Genomic DNA, 19,441 nt, shown 5'->3' with positions numbered 1-19,441 from the left:
CTGTGCTCACCACAAGTGCAGCTACCATCTGTCACCATACATTACTATCACAGTATCATTGACTATATTCCCTATGCTATGCATTTGTCCATTTTTTAATTGGGTGGTTTTTTTGTTGGTTTTGTTGTTGAATTATAGTAGTTCTTTATATATTCTGGATAAATGATTTGCAAATGCTTTCTCTTATTCTGTGGATTGCCTTTTTACTCTGTTTATAGATAGTATCCTTTGATATAAAAAAGTTTTTAATTATAATGAAGTCCTACTTACCTGCTTTTTCTTTTGTTGCCTATGTATTTGTCATATTTAAGAAGTCAATGCCAAATCTAAAGTCATGAAGCTTTTGTCCTATGTTTTCTTCTGACTTTTCTAGTTTTAGTTCTTATATTTGGGTTTTTGATCCATTTGAGTTACTTTATATATATGGTGTAAGGTAAGGGTAAAGCCAGTTTTTGAGGACTTCCTTATACTGCCCGGCCAGGTAGAGGGGGATGAGCCTGCAAAGAGGAAGAAATATACAAGTGTCAGTGTTGCTAAGAGGACAGATAAGATGAGGACCCCCAAAAATGTTTATTACATTTAGCAGCATGGAGGACATAGGAAGAAAAGCACAGCTCATGTTCTTGGAGCAATTACTGATCTAATTTATATGCAGCATACAATGTAGTAAATTAGATTAGAAGATTTGTAGAGGTCAAATTGAGAAGGACTTTGAGTTAGAATCTTATTCCCTGAGCAACAGTAAGGCATAAAAAATAATGAAATAATAATTCTTTAGAGGGGAGAGAGTCTGATATCTTTTCTTTATTTTTGAAAAATTGAGTTCCCTTCCTAGTAAGTGAGGTGTATGATAGGTCATGAGTCCCAAAGGAACTAGTTCTTCTGGTTGGTGCTAACCTTTGGCCCTAGAAACAAATACACTTCTTTTGACTATTGGATATACGTAACATACTCAGCTTCTTGCGGATGCTACAGCTGGAAATAGCTCAGCTCTTTTTGTCTTTGGCCATGACTAGACTGTATTGAACTGGGTTATTTTAAGCTGTGGGCCCGACTGCCGATTGATGGATGTTATTTATGTGTCTGAAAGCTATCAAGAAGTCCTATTATTTTCAGTTTTCCTGTGCAGAAACTAGTTCCGAGTGTTTTCTTCAACCTTGGGGCTGTATATCTGGAAGCTGGCTACTCTGTATGCCTAGATATAAGGTGATCCTGAACTTATAACATTTTATCTACCCCCAGTTCCTGTTGTTTATCACCAGCATTTTCCTAATTAGAAGCTCCATTAAAATTTTTTCTTTTTTTTTGTTAGCTAATAGGGATGGAGGTGAAATAGATGTCAACATATGTTTGGTGTAATAATTTAATCATATATAATGTCACAGTGTATAAAATAATCTTAGATATATATAAAAATACATTCCACCAAATTTCTTAAAACAGTTTTCTTGAGATACTAATTTAAAAAAAGATACTAATTTATTTATTGATTTTTTATTTTGTTTTTATAATTTCAGATATATAAAGTTGCAAAAGTGGTGCAAAGTATTCTCATACTTCCCTAGTTGGCTTATTTGCTTTATCCCTGTGTGTGTAAATATATCTGTGTTTATGCATATACATACATTTTTTCTGACTCATTTGAGAAGAAACTAAGGATGTGATGACTCTATATTTCTAAATCCTTCAATGTGTATTTCTTAAAAACACAGACAGTTCTTACATAAATACAACACAATCATCAAAATCAGGAAATTAATGTTGGTTCAATACTATTACCTGATCTATAGACCTTATTCAGATTTCACCAGTTTTCCCAGTTATGTCCTTTATAACAAAAGAAAAAAATTTTTTTTCTGGTGCAAGATTCAATTTAAGAGTACATGTTGCATTTAGGTGTAAATGCTTCTCGTAAAGTATTTGTTTTTTCAAACTCTGTGTTTGTCTTTGACATCAGTATCGTCATCCTCACTGGAGCTGCTTTTTGAGTCATCTAGACTAATTTTCTAGAGCTTATTATTTCACTTCTGCCCCTCTCTTTGAGATGCAGCACTCTTTGATTCTGATTATAGTAATGTCATTGGAAATACCCCAGGCTACAAGCAAATGACATTAAATAATGAAACATTAAAATGCTTACTGTTCTCATTGACCACATATGTACACGTTTGGATTTCTACATGGTAGTATTTTACTACTTTAAAAAATTTTTTTTAATAAAAAGCTTGTTTATAGTGACATTCTCTCTGCATCTGAGAAATCATTCTTCTAAGAATTACTAAATTGATCGAATATTCTTTAATCCATTTAAACCTATTTAAACCTATTCTGTTAGTAGAGCCACCTAAGCATTTAAAATTAATATTGATTGGGTCTATTTAGAGCTGATGTGTCTTCTCTAAACAGTACTTTGTTAAAAAAATAATTAAAAGAGTTGTAAGGATATAAATAGGCAATTTCTTCCTTAAAAAAAAAAAAGCATCTCATCTTACATTAAGGCACATATAGTAATTCTCTATCCTGTCAGTCACATGCCAGACTCTAGAGTGGGCTTAAATTTTACTCATCACTGTGTGGCAGTGTCTTGGAGAGAAATCTGCACAAAGGACTTGGATTACAGTACTTTTGGCACATGGGATAATAAATAATTTTAAATATTCACTAATTTTTAAATGTCCTATATGATTTTTTAAAAGTTCTTTTGTGATTACTATTATAATTTTATTAGATTAAACTTTATAGAGAGAAGAAATAGTATTAAGATAGCCAAAAATTAGCTTTATAGTGGAGCAGATTAATTTATTTTACAACAACCAGAAATGAAAGATAAAATCACAGACCAAATAGTAACATGCACATGTATTCGTTGTGAAAGGTCAAATAACAGTCTTAAAAACAAATCTTTCATGCCTATATAATGTCATAGGTTGGATGTTATAATACAAAGTTTGTAACTAATTTCTACAAACAGGTGAAAATCTATGCTTTTAAATAAGTATTGTACTTTCAAGTGTCACCTCCCAAAGATATTAATGCTGTTTGGAAAATCTCTGAGATTCGCTATAGAGGCTGCAGTATATTTGTCAGTATAGATAGTGGATTAGGAGATGGACTCTGATGCCAAACTGCCTCATTTCAGATCTTAGTTTCTACTTACTATTAGAGTCACCTTGGCAAAACTTCTTAAACTTCCTAACTTATTTATGCCTTAGTTTTCTTATTTGTAAAATAGGGATATTAATATCTATTCAGATTGTGAGGCAGGTCATACAGGATGTGAATGACACCTTCTAGTGTTGGGCAGTGCAGCACCTTATACCTACTTGTGGGGTTTTCATGAACTTTGAATGAGTTAGTATATGTAGGACACTTAAGACACTGTCTTAAACACATATGCTATGAAAGTATTTGCTGCTCTTTTATTTAAAAATATCCTCATGGTGGTGAATCTTTTGAGGATGGGTTATTATACTTGGCAATGGTTAATTTGGAGTAATTTGGAGTCCCTTTTGTGAATAAGGAAGATCTTCAAAGTAATGACTGTTTTCTTGTAGCATATAACCTTTTAGCATTTATTCAACCCTTTCTTGCCTTTATTCTTACTAGTCTTATTTAAACTCTTAAAAATTTACCCCTTTATAAGTGTACAATTCAGTGGTTTTTAGTATATTCAGAGAGTTGTGCATATATCATCACTATCTAGTTCAGAATATTTTCATCACCCCCAAAAAAATCCTGTTCCTCTTAGTAGTCATCCCTGTCTTTACTCCCCTTTCCAAGCCTCTGGCAATCATGAATCTACTTTTGTTTCTATGAATTTGCCTATTATGGTCATTTCATATAAATGAAGTTATACAATAAGTGACCTTTGGTGTCTGGCTTATTCACTTAGTGTAATGTTTTCTAGGTTCATCCATGTTGTAACATGTATTAGTATGTCATTCCTTTGTATGGCTAAATAATATTCCATTGAATGGATATACCACATTTTGTTTATCCATTCATCATTTGGTGGGCATTTCAGTTGTTTTCATTTTTTGGCTGTTATGGATAATGCTGCCATCAACATTCATGTACAAGTTTTTGGGTATATATCTAGGAGTAAAATTACTGGATCTTATGATAAGTCTATGTTTAACTTTTTAAAGAATTTCCAAGCTTTTCCACAGCAGATGTACCCTTTTACAATCCCACCAGCATTGTGTGAAGGTTCCATTTTCATCATATCTTTGCCAATACTTATTGTCTGTCTCTTTGAATATAAACTTCCTGGTGTGGGTGTGAATGCTGTTCACTGTTCAATAACATACTTCCAACTTTTTAAAAAAACTTTTTTGATTTTAGACTTTACTAGCTTCTTAATGTGGTGAGGATTTAGCTGTTGTACCACCTCCTCCCTGAAATAACTTAACCCTTCCCTTTCACCATCCTTCCTATTTTCCAGTCAGCTTTACAAGAGTTAGATCAGAATTCATTATTATGACCTAGTATTGTTTGCAGCTGAGCACTATGGTATTACCACATTTCCTTTCTCTTGATTTTTCTTGTGTTAAAATACACTGCGTTTTTTTGCCCTTTTCCCTCCTGTATCTGTGATTATTATTCCTAAATTTTTCTGTCAGCCTCTCAAAATTCCTCTCAGAACAGTTTAACATTAGTGATTCGTTAGTTCCTTTTTCCCCTGGAGTCCACCAGTGTTCTCTATTTGGAATGTTTTTTTTCGAGGCCTGTGGCATTGGTGACATATTGAGACTTTTTTAAAAACTGTCATTCTGGGAGATTAGTCAGATACTTAACATCTGGATTGATCTGAATTTCTTGACATGTGAGGTTTGTTCCAACAGGCCTATAAGAAAAGAAGTAGTAAATAATATGCTAAATTAAAAGAAATGGTGTGGGTGATTTCTGTAAAACAATAAAGGAGAACGGAAGACCAATATTGCACACATGATACAGTAGTGATTATTTATAATGCTATTTGTCTCCAAAATAACTTTATATTATAAAATGATAAACCCTTTGTACTGTTGAATAGTACAGCAAAAAAGAAAAAATATATATATGTATTTTTTTGATGGCCTATTAAAAAGTATACTCAGTTCAAGTAGGCTAAACTGCACCTCCTCAGTTTGACTGATCCTGTATCTAAATAGATATATAGGTATTAGAAATTCCTGTCAGCAAAAGTCCATGGGCATCACCAGTTAAATATTTGTGACCAAAAGCAGTCATTCTGTGAAAATGTTTTAAAGATAGTAGGAAGGTGCAAAAATATAATTTAAAAAAATGTTTTTAGGGCGCCTGGGTGGCTCAGTTGTTAAGTGTCTGCCTTCAGCTCAGGTCATGATCCTAGGGTCCTGGGATCGAGCCCCGCATCGGGCTCCCTGCTCCGCGGGAAGCCTGCTTCTCCCTCTCCCACTCCCCCTACTTGTGTTCCCTCTCTCGCTGTGTCTCTCTATGTCAAATAAATAAATAAAATCTTTAAGAAAAAAAAAAATGTTTTTATTTAAGTGACAAAGATTTACATCTGTTATTAGAACTATCCTTTCATTTTTACAGAAAAGAAATATATCTTATATATGAGTACTTTGTCTTGTATAATTTTCTTCCTATTGAATTAATTATTACAGCTTGCTAAATAACTTGTGAAGTAAGCATAAAGGAGTATAATTAACTGGAGCTGCAGCAGTTATAGTACAATAGGAGGCAGATGTACCTACTGAAGGATAAAAATAATTACTTGAGAAATAGTAAAGTTAGAGTACTTCCGTGATAAGACAATTTCTCCCTTTTTGTTTCAATATTCACAGCATCCCACCATGAAATGTTCAGTTATGGCTAAGAGCCCTTTCTCCTAAAAAGAATAACCTTGGTATTTAGTGAAGTGGCTGTTCACAGTAACTACAGGATTAATATTTTGAGCTCTCTTTTTCTCATTGTAAACACATCCTGGATTCTGTGGTGGCAGAAATTTGTTGTACTTTTGTGTTCTAAAGACTTACGGTTCCTCATTTTTAATCTAGGAAAAGCTTAGGGGCTTAAATATTAATTACTAAGTTTTGAGTTATAGCTGTCTTTTATCCTTGGAAACATCAGTTTCATATAAATGAAAACCAGTAGGACATAAAAAGGTTAAATTTGGTCTCAGTACTTTCCAGTGTAACTTACTACAAGATCGCAACTCTTACTGTGTGTGTTTTTAAATTACTGAATTTTCTAGAATGTTGAGGAGTTACTGTAGCAGACACACCCAGAAATTCAAGTGGTTTAACCTAATAAAAGTTTATTTCTTGCTTACTTCTGAGTCTAGAGAGGGTATTCCAGGTTGACTGGCTTCCATGTGGTCATGCAGGAGCCCTGACACCTTTTATCTTATGACTGTGCCTTCCTCTGCATTCTGGAACCTCTCCATCCAACTGGCGTGGAGAAGGCATACTTGTTTTTTATCCATTTTACTCCAGAAGTGACACTAATAACTTTTCACATTCCAGGGGTAAGAAGTATCATGTGGCCCCATTTCAGTGCCAACATGGTGGTGGTGAAGTTGGTGGGTGGGGTGCAGTTGAGGGGTTTCTTGCAACACCTCCCAAAACTAACACTACGCTTTGGACAGGGAGCATGAACCTTTGGTGGTCAGTTTACTATTCTGCTAAAAAATATTACTTCCCCTTTCATAGTGTTACTCAAAGTTAATAATATTAGCTAGCTCTTGATAATGAGAAAACAGGAGGCAAGTGATTTTATGCCGTAAATTCTTTACCCTATTCCTGAATTTCTCATTTCATTTTAAACCACCAAATATTTACTCCATTATAGTCATTTAATCTTACAGTCATTGAACCACTGTGCTTTAGAACTAGCTGAGATCTTAGTCATTTCTTCATTTGATAAATTAGGGAATAGGCTCAGAGAAATGGAGACACATTCCGAAGGTCACGCAGGGTGAGAACTAGGAAAAATAAGTCTCCTCTATGCTAGTATTCTCTCCTCCATACTGTATCACCTTGGAACGGTCTTCTTTTACAAATTTGTATCTCCTAGATTAATGCAAATTGTTTCCTCCGATTTCTTTCCTTTCACTACCCTCCTAAGGTGCTTACCCTGGAGAAAGGGGAATTTTAACTGATGTAGAGGAGAAAGAGTGATCTGAATAGTATTTGTCATATTGTTATTATTTGGACCATAGTGGAGTGTCAAGGTGAAAATTAAGAAATTGTTTAACTCTGTTCATACTTAGTTCTAAACTTAAAAGGGTTGTTTTATTTTAAATAACTCCCCCCCCCCACGTTTAAATAGCTCTCCAGCATAAAGTGATATAAATGCATTGCAGAAAATAAAGAAAAGTATATGTTTAAAATGACATGTAATTTTACTTTCTAATAGTGGCCACAGTTAGTATTTTGAGATATTTCTTCCTGGTATCTTCTTTCATTGTAGACTATAGGAAAAAATTTTTAATCTGTATTAAATAAACTTAACATGATATCCTAAGCATAGTCCCATGCTTGTAAATGTTGTTAGAAAATATATTTAATGGCTTTATAATTTTTTAGTAGACAGCTGTACTGTATTAGGAGTCATCTTTTGTTGGGTTTTATATTTAAGGTGTCATAAATTACAGGTTTTTAAATAAATTTTAAATAAGTAGTCTCAGGGGTTGGGCAGGCTCTCTTTGTCAGTGTGCATATTTCCTGAGATATATATAAGTAGATCCTTCTCTGCATAAGGTTTTTTTGTCTTCTCCGTGTTCCCCAGGGTTGTGCTAGAAATGGGGTACTTTGTTTACTTGCTTGTCTCTACTGGTTTGTAAATTTTTAGGGGATTGAGATTTATCTTCTTTCATCTTTGTATCTCCTTTGCTTAGCACAGTGCCAGGAGCATAATAGGCCTTCAGTAAAATATATATTTTTTAATTTACCTTTAAGTTCACTAGTGGCAAAAGAGGAGGGCACAAAATTTAGCTTCAGACCAAAGAAAAATACAGCTTACTGTTTTATACTCTGGTTCATTGTAGCTCTCTTATATTCTCCTTTTTCCACTCCTTTTTATTCTCCCCCTTTCTACTCTATTGTTTTAGCATCAGGACCATAGTTTGAGACAAGTCTTGCCACCTTCACGTTCAACTTATTCTTGTTCCTTTTTAAGGACTCTGAGGGTAGGGAGCGCCTGGGTGGCTCAGTTGTAAAGTGTCTGCCTCCGGCTCAGGTCATGATCCCAGGGTCCTGGGATTGAGCCCTGCATCGGGCTCCCTGCTGGGCAGGGGGCCTGCTTCTCCCTCTCCCACTCCCCCTGCTTGTGTTCCCTCTCTTCGCTGTGTCTCTCTCTGTCAAATAAATAAATAAAATCTTAAAAAAAAAAAAAAGGACTCTGAGGGTAGGTTAGAGGTGTTAAATTTAATTTTTTTTTTAAATTTTAGTTTTTGTTGTAAAGTTTTTCTTCCCTGAATAAACCCACCAAAAGACTTAAGCTTTTTTATTTTTTTTATTTTTTTAAAAGATTTTGTTTATTTATTTGACAGAGAGAGACACAGCGAGAGAGGGAACACAAGCAGGGGGAGTGGGAGAGGGAGAAGCAGGCTTTCCGCTGAGCAGGGAACCGGATGTGGGGCTCGATCCCAGGACCCTGGGATCATGACCTGAGCCGAAGGCAGACGCTTAAGGACTGAGCCACCCAGGTGCCCCAGACTTAAGCTTTTTTAAGGGAACCCTTTAGATAGATTTCAAAGAATGTGCATCTGTGTGTACATTTTATGTGCATGTATATAAGATGTTTGCATATGTAATATATGTTTGTGTATTTATATGTCTGTGTATGTATTATGTGTAGGCCTACCTGGTTACTTAACTTAGGGGATGGAGTAGAAATGTTAAATATGTGATTGTTGAATTCTCTATGAAACCTGAGCTCTATCAAGTTGTCTTGACTTTTTTAGTAGAAAGTTGTATAATTACAGGTTCTTTGATAGTTGGATAACACTCTCACAGTTACTCTGTCCCTGGCCTCTTTTGTGGACATATGTAAATATTTAATGGTTCTTTTCTAGTACAGCACAGATGCTTAAAATATTAATTGTGGTCAGCTAATTGTGTGGTTATTGGTACTCTTCTATTGAGAACAATAAGTCACAGCACCTTTCTTTATTTTAGAACACTGCCTCATGTTGCCCATGATAATGCAAAGGTGGACTGATTTCTAGTAAAGACTTCTTAAAAATGGGACATGACTGGGGCACCTGGGTGGCTCAGTCGTTAAGCGTCTGCCTTCGGCTGAGGTCATGATCTCGGGGTCCTGGGATCGAGCCCCGCATCGGGCTCCTTGCTCAGCAGGAAGCCTGCTTCTCCCTCTCCCACTCCCCCTGCTTGTGTTCCCTCTCTCGCTGTGTCTCTCTCTGTCAAATAAATAAATAAAATCTTTAAAAAAAAAAAATGGGACATGACTTAGAAGCACAAACAAGTTTAGCTGTCTCTGGGGGTATTCTCAGATAAGTCATTTATGTTCTATTTACATTCTTGGAACTTCAGGCATTTAGGTTAGGAGACCACCCTTCCTGATTTTTTATGGTAAAAGGTTTTCCTGTTCTGAAGCACTGAGATCAGGATGGTTGAGGGGAGGGAGGTGCCAAGAAGCTGAGTTAGAAGGAGGCAACAGTGCAGGTAGCCTGGATGGTGGCTTAGGATGATGTGTGGGGGCGGGGGCGGCGGGTGGGGGGCAGATACCCCCACTGCTGGCACAACTTATGCCTTACTAGTGTTTGAAGTCAGGAGGTACAGGGATTGCTTACCACTCTCCCTATAAAACAGCGGTTCTCAACTTTGACTGCATATTAGAATCACCTGTAGGAATTAAAAAAAATCTGCACATGACACCAGTTAAATCAGATTCTCCAGGAGTGGAACCTAGGCATCAGTATTTTTAAAAGCTTCCCAAGAGGTTCCCATGTGCAGCCAAGGTGAGAATCCCTGCAAAATTAAACTGCAGAGAGGATTTATTATATAGCTACTGGCTGTAGTTAGACCTCATCAATTATAATTAACCAGTTGGGAATTCCTGCTGGAAACTTAAGGTTCATTCAGTAGCAAATGTTCATTGAACCTCAACCTTGTACCAAATTCTTATTAGTTGCTAGGAATATAAAGATAAGATATGGTTGATAAAGGATTGCAATCTAGTGGAGGAGATAGGAATAATAAAAATGTAATATAGGGCATATCAAATATTTTGATAGAGGTGTTTTTAAGGTATTACTGGAAATACAGTAGTAGGAGCAGTTAATTCTGCCTGAGCCATGGAATATGGAATGGGGTAGAAATGAAATGATAAGTGGTCAAGGTTTCACAGAGGAAGTGAAGAATTAAGAGTTTATCAGGTAGAAGAGGGAGGAAAGAGGAAGTTTTTGTAAGAAAGGTAGTGCCATGCAAAGATGTGAAGAGATTGAAGGAGTATGTGTTCAGATATTTGTAGCTAGAAAGGTAGATTAGGGTCAGGTGGTGAAGTGCCTTATAAAAACAACATTCAGGAATATGGATGTTATCTTGCATGCCAGGTTGTCACAGGGTCAAATGTGTACAGGGTCTAAATAGGAGCTGGTCGGATGTGAAGCAGGTGATAGTGGAGGCCCTAGTAATCAGGACAGCATGGACCTTGTTTAAAAGCATTTAAGTAAGAACTGTTTTTTTAAATTTAAATTCAAAATAAAATAAAATTGGGGCGCCTGGGTGGCTCAGTCATTAAACATCTGCCTTCAGCTCAGGTCATGATCCCAGAGTTCTGGGATCAAGCCCCGCATCGGACTCCCTGCTCCGCGGGAAGCCTGCTTCTCCCACTCCCCCTGCTTGTGTTCCCTTTCTCACTGTGTCTCTCTCTGTCTAATAAATAAATAAAATCTTTTTAAAAAGTAAAATAAAATGGAATACTATTATGATGAAATGAATCTGTCAAATTCAAACTGCAAGGACCAGTTTGTAGTACCTTCAGTATAAGAGATGACTGTAGGATAAAAAACACAAGGAAAAGCTGTAAGATAGCGTTTCTAAAGAAGTGCCATAGAAATATAATTAAGAGTTGGAGTTGCCTGGAGATGTGGAGGTGAGAACATGATGAAAAGGTTAGTGTAGTAATCTAGGTAAAATTTCCAGCAAGCCATAAATACTTTCAAACAAGGTAGCTTACATTTGTTGGCTACTCATTTCCTCTACTGTTAAGCTGCCAGCATTGATCATACTTTCTTCCCAGCTCCATCTATTATATTACTTTACTGCTCCCCATCTTCATTGTCATTTGTTCTATTCTGCTTCTCTCTGTGTTGAACAAGGTTTTGTTTGTTTCTGCATTGGTTCGGATTTCTTAGGTTAACATTCTGATATTTCATAGAAACTTTCTTCTATTTCACCTGTAATTTAGCACTTCTGCATTTCGCTGTTGCTCCCAACGTCTCACTGTGGGAAGACTCACCAAAGCAAGCTACTGGTTTTAGTTTACATTTGATGTCTTTAATGCCTGACACTTGGAACTAAGCTGAGTCTTGGATGGAGAACCACCATTTTTCTATTTATACGATGCTGGTTATTATCACCATCAGAAACATTGTGCATTTGTTTAGATGGCTCCTTAGTCAAACAGTTTTATTATTAGAACCTTCTTCCTGTTTCTGGCCTAGCTTTTCTTTGGGTTCTACCACCTAAAATGAACAAGCATTAACATTTCACAATATTTATGTTGCTTTTTGCATCCTACTGCTTCCCTTATTTAACTGGAATTTATGCATTGTAAACTCATAGTCTTCGTATGTCTAAAATCATATCTTTTTCTTTCTTTTTCCCATCCATTCTGCAAATATTTATTGACCATCTGTTCTTTGCCAGGAAATGTCTAAAACCAAATTTTTTTTTTTTTTTTTTTAAAGATCCCATTCATTTATTTGAGAGAGAGAGAATGAGAGAGAGCACATGAGAGCGGGGAGGGTCAGAGGGAGAAGCAGACTCCCCGCAGAGCAGGGAGCCCAATGCGGGACTCGATCCAGGGACTCCAGGATCATGACCTGAGCCGAAGGCAGTCGCTTAACCAACTGAGCCACCCAGGCGCCCTAAAACCATTTCTTAAATGATAGTTTAGCCAGTATAAAACTCAAGGATGACAGCTATTTTCCCTTAGCAACTTGAAGATCATTAGCTTTATTGTCTTTTGTTCTCTGTTGCTGCTAATGAGAAGTTGCTATCAGTCTAGTGATTCCTTTGTTGGTAACCTGTCTTTTCTTTTATGGTTTTTCTCTTTATTCTTGCTGCTTTGTAGTTTGTACGGTATCCAGATATTAAATTTATTTTTAATTATCCTATTCATTATTATATACTTATTTTATTTTATTTTATGTTAATCACCATACATTACATCATTAGTTTTTGATGTAGTGTTCCATGATTCATTGTTTGCGTATAACACCCAGTGCTCCATTCAATACGTGCCCTCTTTAATACCCATCACCAGGCTAACCCATCCCCCCACCCCCCTCCCCTCTAGAACCCTCAGTTTGTTTCTCAGAGTCCATAGTCTCTCATGGTTCGTCTCCCCCTCCGATTTCTCCCCCTTCATTTCTTTTTTTAATTTAAATTCAATTAGCCAACATACAGTACATCATTAGTTTTTAATATATACTTTCTGTCTAAGGACTCTTCAAGTCTGGAGCATTCTTAGCCTTGTCTCTTCAGTATTTCTTTGTCATTCCCACTGTTCTGAACTTCTAGCATTTCTGTTAGGTGTATGTACTTCTCAGTTTGTCTTTTATGTCTCTTCCCTTGTTTTAAAATATTTTTATCACTTTATTTTTCTGTGCTACGTTCTGGGTCAGTTCCTCAGTACTTTTTCATTGGACAACTCTTTGGACAGGTTAATAGGTGAATCACTGGGTAAGGAGTTTATGGCTGGTGGCCTTTTATGTATGTGTATATGTGTGTGTGTGTGTGTATTTAATTAAATGAAATAAGAGGACAGGTCATCTTGATAGGGATTTTTGGGTAAAATAAGTGAGACATAGAAAGTAGTGAAGGTCACCGAGATGAGTGTATCATTCATTTCTTGGTTAAAAAGCTTTTATCTAAGATTTTTAAAAATAAAAATTTAAGGAAAATAACTGATAATCATAATCTTGATGTTTTCCCTCAGCATTAAAGAGAACTTAGTTGTATTAGCTGAAAACAGGTTTTTTTTTTTTTCTTGTTTTTCTACTTTATATTAGCAGAAGGTAAAGAAGAGAGGTCTGAGAGTTAAAAGACCTGTATTTCAGACTTGGTTCTGCCAAAGCTTTTGTTTAGTTATTTTGCCAGTTTTTTAAATTTATAAAATAAGAGTATATACCTTACATATTTTTTTAGTACTGTATTGTTTTTATGAAGATTGTTGAGATGATTGAATATAAAAATATTTTGAAAACCACAAACATTGTTTATAAGATATGAGATGCAAAAGTAGTGTAACCCATAGATTTAAATTATTTTGGAAGTGACACTTTTATGCTATTTTTTCCAAATTAAAGTAGATAATGTGTTAGATGTATAGCATTAATTTTTAGAAAAGATGTGTGTGTGCTTTTCTTTTTAAAATAGTCACCAATTCTTTTATTTTACTTGGTTTGTCCGAGTGAATTAACTTGCTAAAGGATTTTTAGAAAAACATGTGGATAAAATATTAGTCATTTAAGTTAGATCATGTTTGTATCATACAAATATGATCTAATTTAGTAATAGTAAATAGTAATATAAAAAATTACTATATTTGAATAATTTATAGAGATTTATTGTAAGAATAACTGCTCTTTGTAATCTAAAGTAGATGACATTTTTGTCCTTTTAAAGGCACTAGAACTAAGCTTTATTAATTTGATATAAGATTACTTAAATTATGCTTTATCTTTTTCTTCCTTGACAGGCAACCAGATAAACTGGTGGTAGTTTGGACAAGAAGAAGCCGAAGGAAGTCTTCTAAGGTTTGTCTCTTTTCTAAATTTCTTACCCAAATGTTGCATTTAACTTTTAGTCAAATTATGAAGCTTCTCTGGTCCCAGTGTAGAATATTTTAATATATTACTTGATATTTTGGGTTATTTCTAATTATCTAATCTACTAAAATGATTGATCAGGCATTGTGATCGTGTAACTACAGTTCTGAAAATGGGAGTCAGATACCTGAGTTTTGATCTTGGATGTGGTAGCCTTGAGTAACATCAGTGTAATTTAACTTCTCTATACAATGGTAATCATGAATTAATGATTAAATAGGTAACACTTACAAAATTGTACCTGGGATTGTTTATTCAGATTCCAAGAGGAAGAAATTAAGGCAAACTTAAGAAATGATGAGTGGGGCGCCTGAGTGGCTCATTCGGTTAAGCATCTGCCTTCAGCTCAGGTCATGATCCCAAGGTCTTGGGGTCGAGCCCTGCGTTGGGCTCCCTGCTCAGCTGGGAGCCTGCTTCTCCCTCTTCCTCTGTCTGCTGCTCTGCCTATCTGTGCTCTCTATGTCTCTGTCAAATAAATAAATAAAATCTTAAAAAAAAAAAAAAGAAAGAAATGATGAGTTATCTGAGTCCATTGCTGGGCTGCAGGAGGAAAGGAGTTGGATTTTTCAAAGGTTTTAATTTTTTGCACTTAGAGCTTTGTGGGGAGTATAGAACAGAATTTTTAATGTTCAGTAACAATTCTGCAGATATTTTAAAATTTTATTCTTTAGATAAATATGAATATATTTTTATAAGCACACAATAACTATAAGCATGTTTAAGTGGATATTCCTTTTTCCATAAGTAGTCCTGTGTGAGGAAAAAAATTATTCCTTTTAATTTAAGTTTAATTTAATTAAATTTCAGAATTTTTAATATTTCAGGGACATCTTGTCAAATTTTATTTTTATTCAGCTAAAATTACATATAGATCTTAATTATAAAATGTAGTGAGTTTTGATCAATACATACTTGTGTAATTAGTACTCCTATTAGGATATAGAATATTTTCATTACTTTTTCCTTTGTGTTTTCTTCCAGTTAATTGACAGCTCTCAGAGGCAACCACTATTCTGATTTTTCTATCACCATAGACTAGTTTTGCCTGTTTTTGAATTTCATGTAAATGGAATCATACAGTAGTCCTGTGTTATGCATGATTTCTTTTGCTCAACATAATGTTTTTGAGATTTATTCATGCTGTTGTGAATATTGGTAGTTTTTTTTTTTATTAGTGAGTAGTATTCCATAGAGTGAATGCACTGCAGTTTGATTATTTATGCCCCTGTTGATGATTTGATTCATTTCTAGTGAATATCCTGAATATTCACTACTGTGAATTCTGGTATAAATACTACTGAAACAGTATTTTAGGGGATAAATATTTTAATTTCTCTTGGGCAAATACATAGGACTGGAATTCGCTGGGTAATAGTGTTGGTACATTTTTAACTTTTAAATATATTTCCAGCAGCCACATAAGAAAGGTACAGGGCATCATATCATGAATGACATCATCTTCAAAGCATACATTTATAGTTTGGGGGCATTGTATTTTATTTTTTATTTATTTATTTTTTAAGATTTTATTTATTTATTTAACAGAGAGAGACACAGTGAGAGAGGGAACACAAGCAGGGGGAGTGGGAGAGGGAGATGCAAGCTTCCCGCAGAGCAGGGAGCCCGATGCAGGGCTCGATCCCAGGACCCTGGGATCATGATCTGAGCCGAAGGCAGACGCTTAACGACCGAGCCACCCAGGCGCCCCGGAGCATTGTATTTTAGACCTGTAATATTTTCTTATCCATTTACATTGATATGAGAAAGTTCTGAAAATGGACTTAGGGTTTTCTCTGTTTTGCTGGATATTTGTCACTTTTGCCTATGGGTCTTAGGCTTTTGTGGAAAGGAACAATAAAAGGTCATCCACTAAGTATGATAGATGAATATGACTATAACTATGGATGTTAGACCCTATGTGCTTTTAGCTATCAAATGAAAAGTGATTACCTCCTTTTAATAATCAGATACTAATTATTTTCTAAAAAAAATGAAACAGTGAAATAGATTATAGGTCAATTCAGAATACATAACCCTATTTGAAGTTAAATACACCTTTATTTAATTGCATTTTTGAAAGTCAATCAGATAACTTTTAGGTCCAGATTATTTTTCATATTGTATCAAATATTGATTGAATCTAGATGGTGAAATCCAAATGTTTGAGGCTGCAGGTTGATTTTTCTCAGAATGCAATATTTTCTAGAAGGAATTATTTCTTGGATTACTGTCCAGTTATAATGCTCTTAATATTTCAGATCCCTTCTGTGTATTTCAGAATCATTGTGTCTTCTCTTAAAACATTATAGATGTATTTCTTTTGAAAAATTGAGAACCCACCATGTGTTAAGCTCTTTACAGCAAGTGCATAGCATGTTCATGCATATGTGAAATGCTGTTTTATAAATTGTACAGAACACCCAAAAGAGGACTTAAAAATCCAGTTCCAGAAATTATGAAAGAAATGATTATGACATTATTATAAAAGTTAAGCAAATAAATGGTTTTTTTAATCTTAGGAAATGTGAAATCCATGACATTTTGGAATTCTTTAATAAAAAACTTGTGTCCCCAGCTATTTTTTTTTTTTAATTAGCTATCCGTTACACTAAATCCAAAGACTAGAACCACTTTTTTCTTCTGAAAGTCAGTTCTATTTTCTGATGGTTTTCCTTTAAAATATACATTATATGCTGCTGAGTCCCATTGAAGTCACTGAGGGGGAAAAAAGATCTCTGCAACCATTGGCCATTTACTTTTAACTGTGTTTTTAGAAAGAGTTTGAGTTGTACAGTGATCAGTTTTGGTTTTTGTCATCCGTATAGCTTATTATTTCTCTTTCCTGATTCTTTTTTAATTTTTTTTAAAGATTTATTTATTTATTTATTTGAGAGAGAGAGAGAGAGCGCACATGAGAGGGGGGAGGGTCAGAGGGAGAAGCAGACTCCCTGCTGAGCAGGGAGCCCGATGCGGGACTCAATCCCGGGACTCCAGGATCATGACCTGAGCCGAAGGCAGTCGCTTAACCAACTGAGCCACCCAGGCGCCCCTGATTCTTTTTTTATATTGATAGATTGAAACTTATAACTGAGACACAGATAAATGTCAGATTAGAGAATAAATAAGGCATACTACCTTATTTAAAGTTTAGTTCTCAGTGCTCACTTTCTATGGGCACATGTCTATCTTTATAGCTAAATATATAATCAGAATTCATTGCTGACTCATTTTTTATTGAGAAAATAATTACCATGGATAATTAACACAATATGCAGCTTCCCTGCCTCTTCTCTTCAAGTCATGGCATTTATAATAAGGATTTTGTCAGGCTGCAGTTGATTTATATATGCTTAAATAAATTATTTTTCAATAAAATATAGGACAGTAGGAGGCAGGACAATTATGATAGTCCCCCCCAAATTATGGCAGAGTAATATGTTGCCTTAAATATGGTTTTCCAAGTAGAAATTTAAGCTCACAGATGGGAGAGTTTCAAAGGGAAACCAGAGCTTTAAAGTCCTCACAAGCGGGGTGCCTGGGTGGCTCAGTCGTTAAGCATCTGCCTTCAGCTCAGGTCATGATCCCAGGGTCCTGGGATTGAGCCCCGCATTGGGCTCCCTGCTCAGCGGGAAGCTGGTTTCTCCCTTTCCCGCTCCCCCTGCTTGTGTTCCCTCTCTCGCTCTGTCTCTCTCTGTCAAATAAATAAATAAAATCTTTAAAAAATAAAAATAAAAAAATAAAGTCCTCACAAGCTTTTTGATGGCATTACCACCTTTACTTCCTTGCTCTATGGTTGTGCTCCAGCCTTTTACAATGTGCTGTGATATCAGGAGGGGAAGGTACAGTTGCAGAGCTTTGCCTTAATGGCAATAAGTCTAAGGTAACTTTATATGTGACATCTTAAACATATGGGTATATGCAGTTTTACAAGTTGAAGATTATTTAACAACTGACAACTATAAATTTTTAGTGAAATATTTTATTTTGTAGGAATCAGAAATAATAAGTGAACGTTTACTCTGTATTTAGTACCATATTAGGTACAAGTCTTTTAGGGAAGATATGACATGAAATAATTAGAAAATAAGGCATTTTATAGGGTTAGGACCCTAAATTGAGAAATGTTACCTTTTTCCTAGGTCTGCTTTGGCATGTCAAATGATCTGTCATATGATTAAAAAGTGAGAAAAATTGTATAAGGGGAACTGGATAATGTGGCCTAATCCTTTGTACCATTATCTGTACTAGGATAGCTGGCAAATAAAGAAATAACCTGCCTCTCTAACTATACAAAGAAGCTGAATAGCTGTACTTGTGTTTCTGTGCCTAATTATTTTCTGAAGAATCCTTTCTGTTACTCTCAGTGAAAACTGATCATGGTTCTTGTAGTGCTAATGTTTGCCAATATGATGTGCTTTTTCTAATCAAGTTCTTAAGAACCTAAATTAATGTCCCCATGGATTTGTACAATTAGATGTTTATTACCCATATTGGATATTTTTACCCAATTTGTGTTCACATAGTGAACACAATGAAAGGCCAATACCCATTGGGCCTTTCATTCTTTTTCTAGCTTCAGATTCTTGAATTCTGTTTGAGGTGAAAGTTGTAGTAAGCTTTTTGAAAATAGGAATACTTTTTTTTTTTTCATGTTTGCTACTGTGTACGTTCCTGGTTTCCTCTCCAGTAGAATTTACTTGGTCCTTTTTTTTTTTTTTAAGATTTTATTTATTTATTTGACAGAGAGAGACACAGCAAGAGAGGGAACACAAGCAGGGAGAGTGGGAAAGGGAGAAGCAGCCTCCCTGCGGAGCAGGGAGCCTGATGCGGGGCTCAATCCCAGGATCCTGGGATCATGACCTGAGCTGAAGGCAGACGCTTAATGACTGAGCCACCCAGGTGCCCCTTGGTCCTTTTTTCTGCCTGCTATATAATAATTAGCTAACATTATACAGCTGGTAGTGCCAGCTACTCAGCTGGACTAATTGATTTTGTTACAGTGTCCTAACTTAGCCAGGTTGTACAGTCTCTAAAAGGAATAACAGAAAGCCAGAGCTCTAACTTGGTTGGACGTTTTTTGCTGGGGAGAGAGGTGCTGGGTAGAATGGTAAGAAAATGACAGCATGCTAGCAGCTTGGCAACTCGCACCCTTACATCTTTTTTTAATTAAAAAAAAAAAAGAGGGGCGCCTGTGTGGCTCAGTTGGTTAAGCGACTGCCTTCGGCTCAGGTCATGATCCTGGAGTCCCTGGATCGAGTCCCGCATCGGGCTCCCTGCTCAGCAGGGAGTCTGCTTCTCCCTCTGACCCTCCCCCCTCTCATGTGTTCTCTCTCATTCTCTCTCTCTCAAATAAATAAATAAAATCTTTAAAAAAAAAAAAAAAAAAAGATTTTA

General features: G+C 35.6%; 1 protein-coding gene across 16 annotated transcripts in view; it reads left to right on the top strand.

Moving 5' to 3' along the window:
• The window catches only part of EHBP1 (EH domain binding protein 1), a 420,362-nt gene that overhangs the window by 117,328 nt on the left and 283,593 nt on the right, over positions 1-19,441 (top strand). For all 16 annotated transcript variants that reach the window (XM_032410868.1, XM_032410870.1, XM_032410869.1 and 13 more), the window contains one exon: positions 13,918-13,975. In XM_032410868.1, coding sequence (XP_032266759.1) covers positions 13,918-13,975 — 58 coding nt within the window. The remainder of the gene's footprint in view (positions 1-13,917; positions 13,976-19,441) is intronic.

Source organism: Phoca vitulina, unplaced genomic scaffold (assembly GCF_004348235.1).
Source record: "Phoca vitulina isolate PV1807 unplaced genomic scaffold, GSC_HSeal_1.0 scaffold12, whole genome shotgun sequence".
In the NCBI taxonomy this organism is placed as follows: Eukaryota; Metazoa; Chordata; class Mammalia; order Carnivora; family Phocidae; genus Phoca; species Phoca vitulina.
The sequence above is the reverse complement of the archived record's forward strand: the minus strand, read 5'-3'. Positions and strand labels throughout refer to the sequence as shown.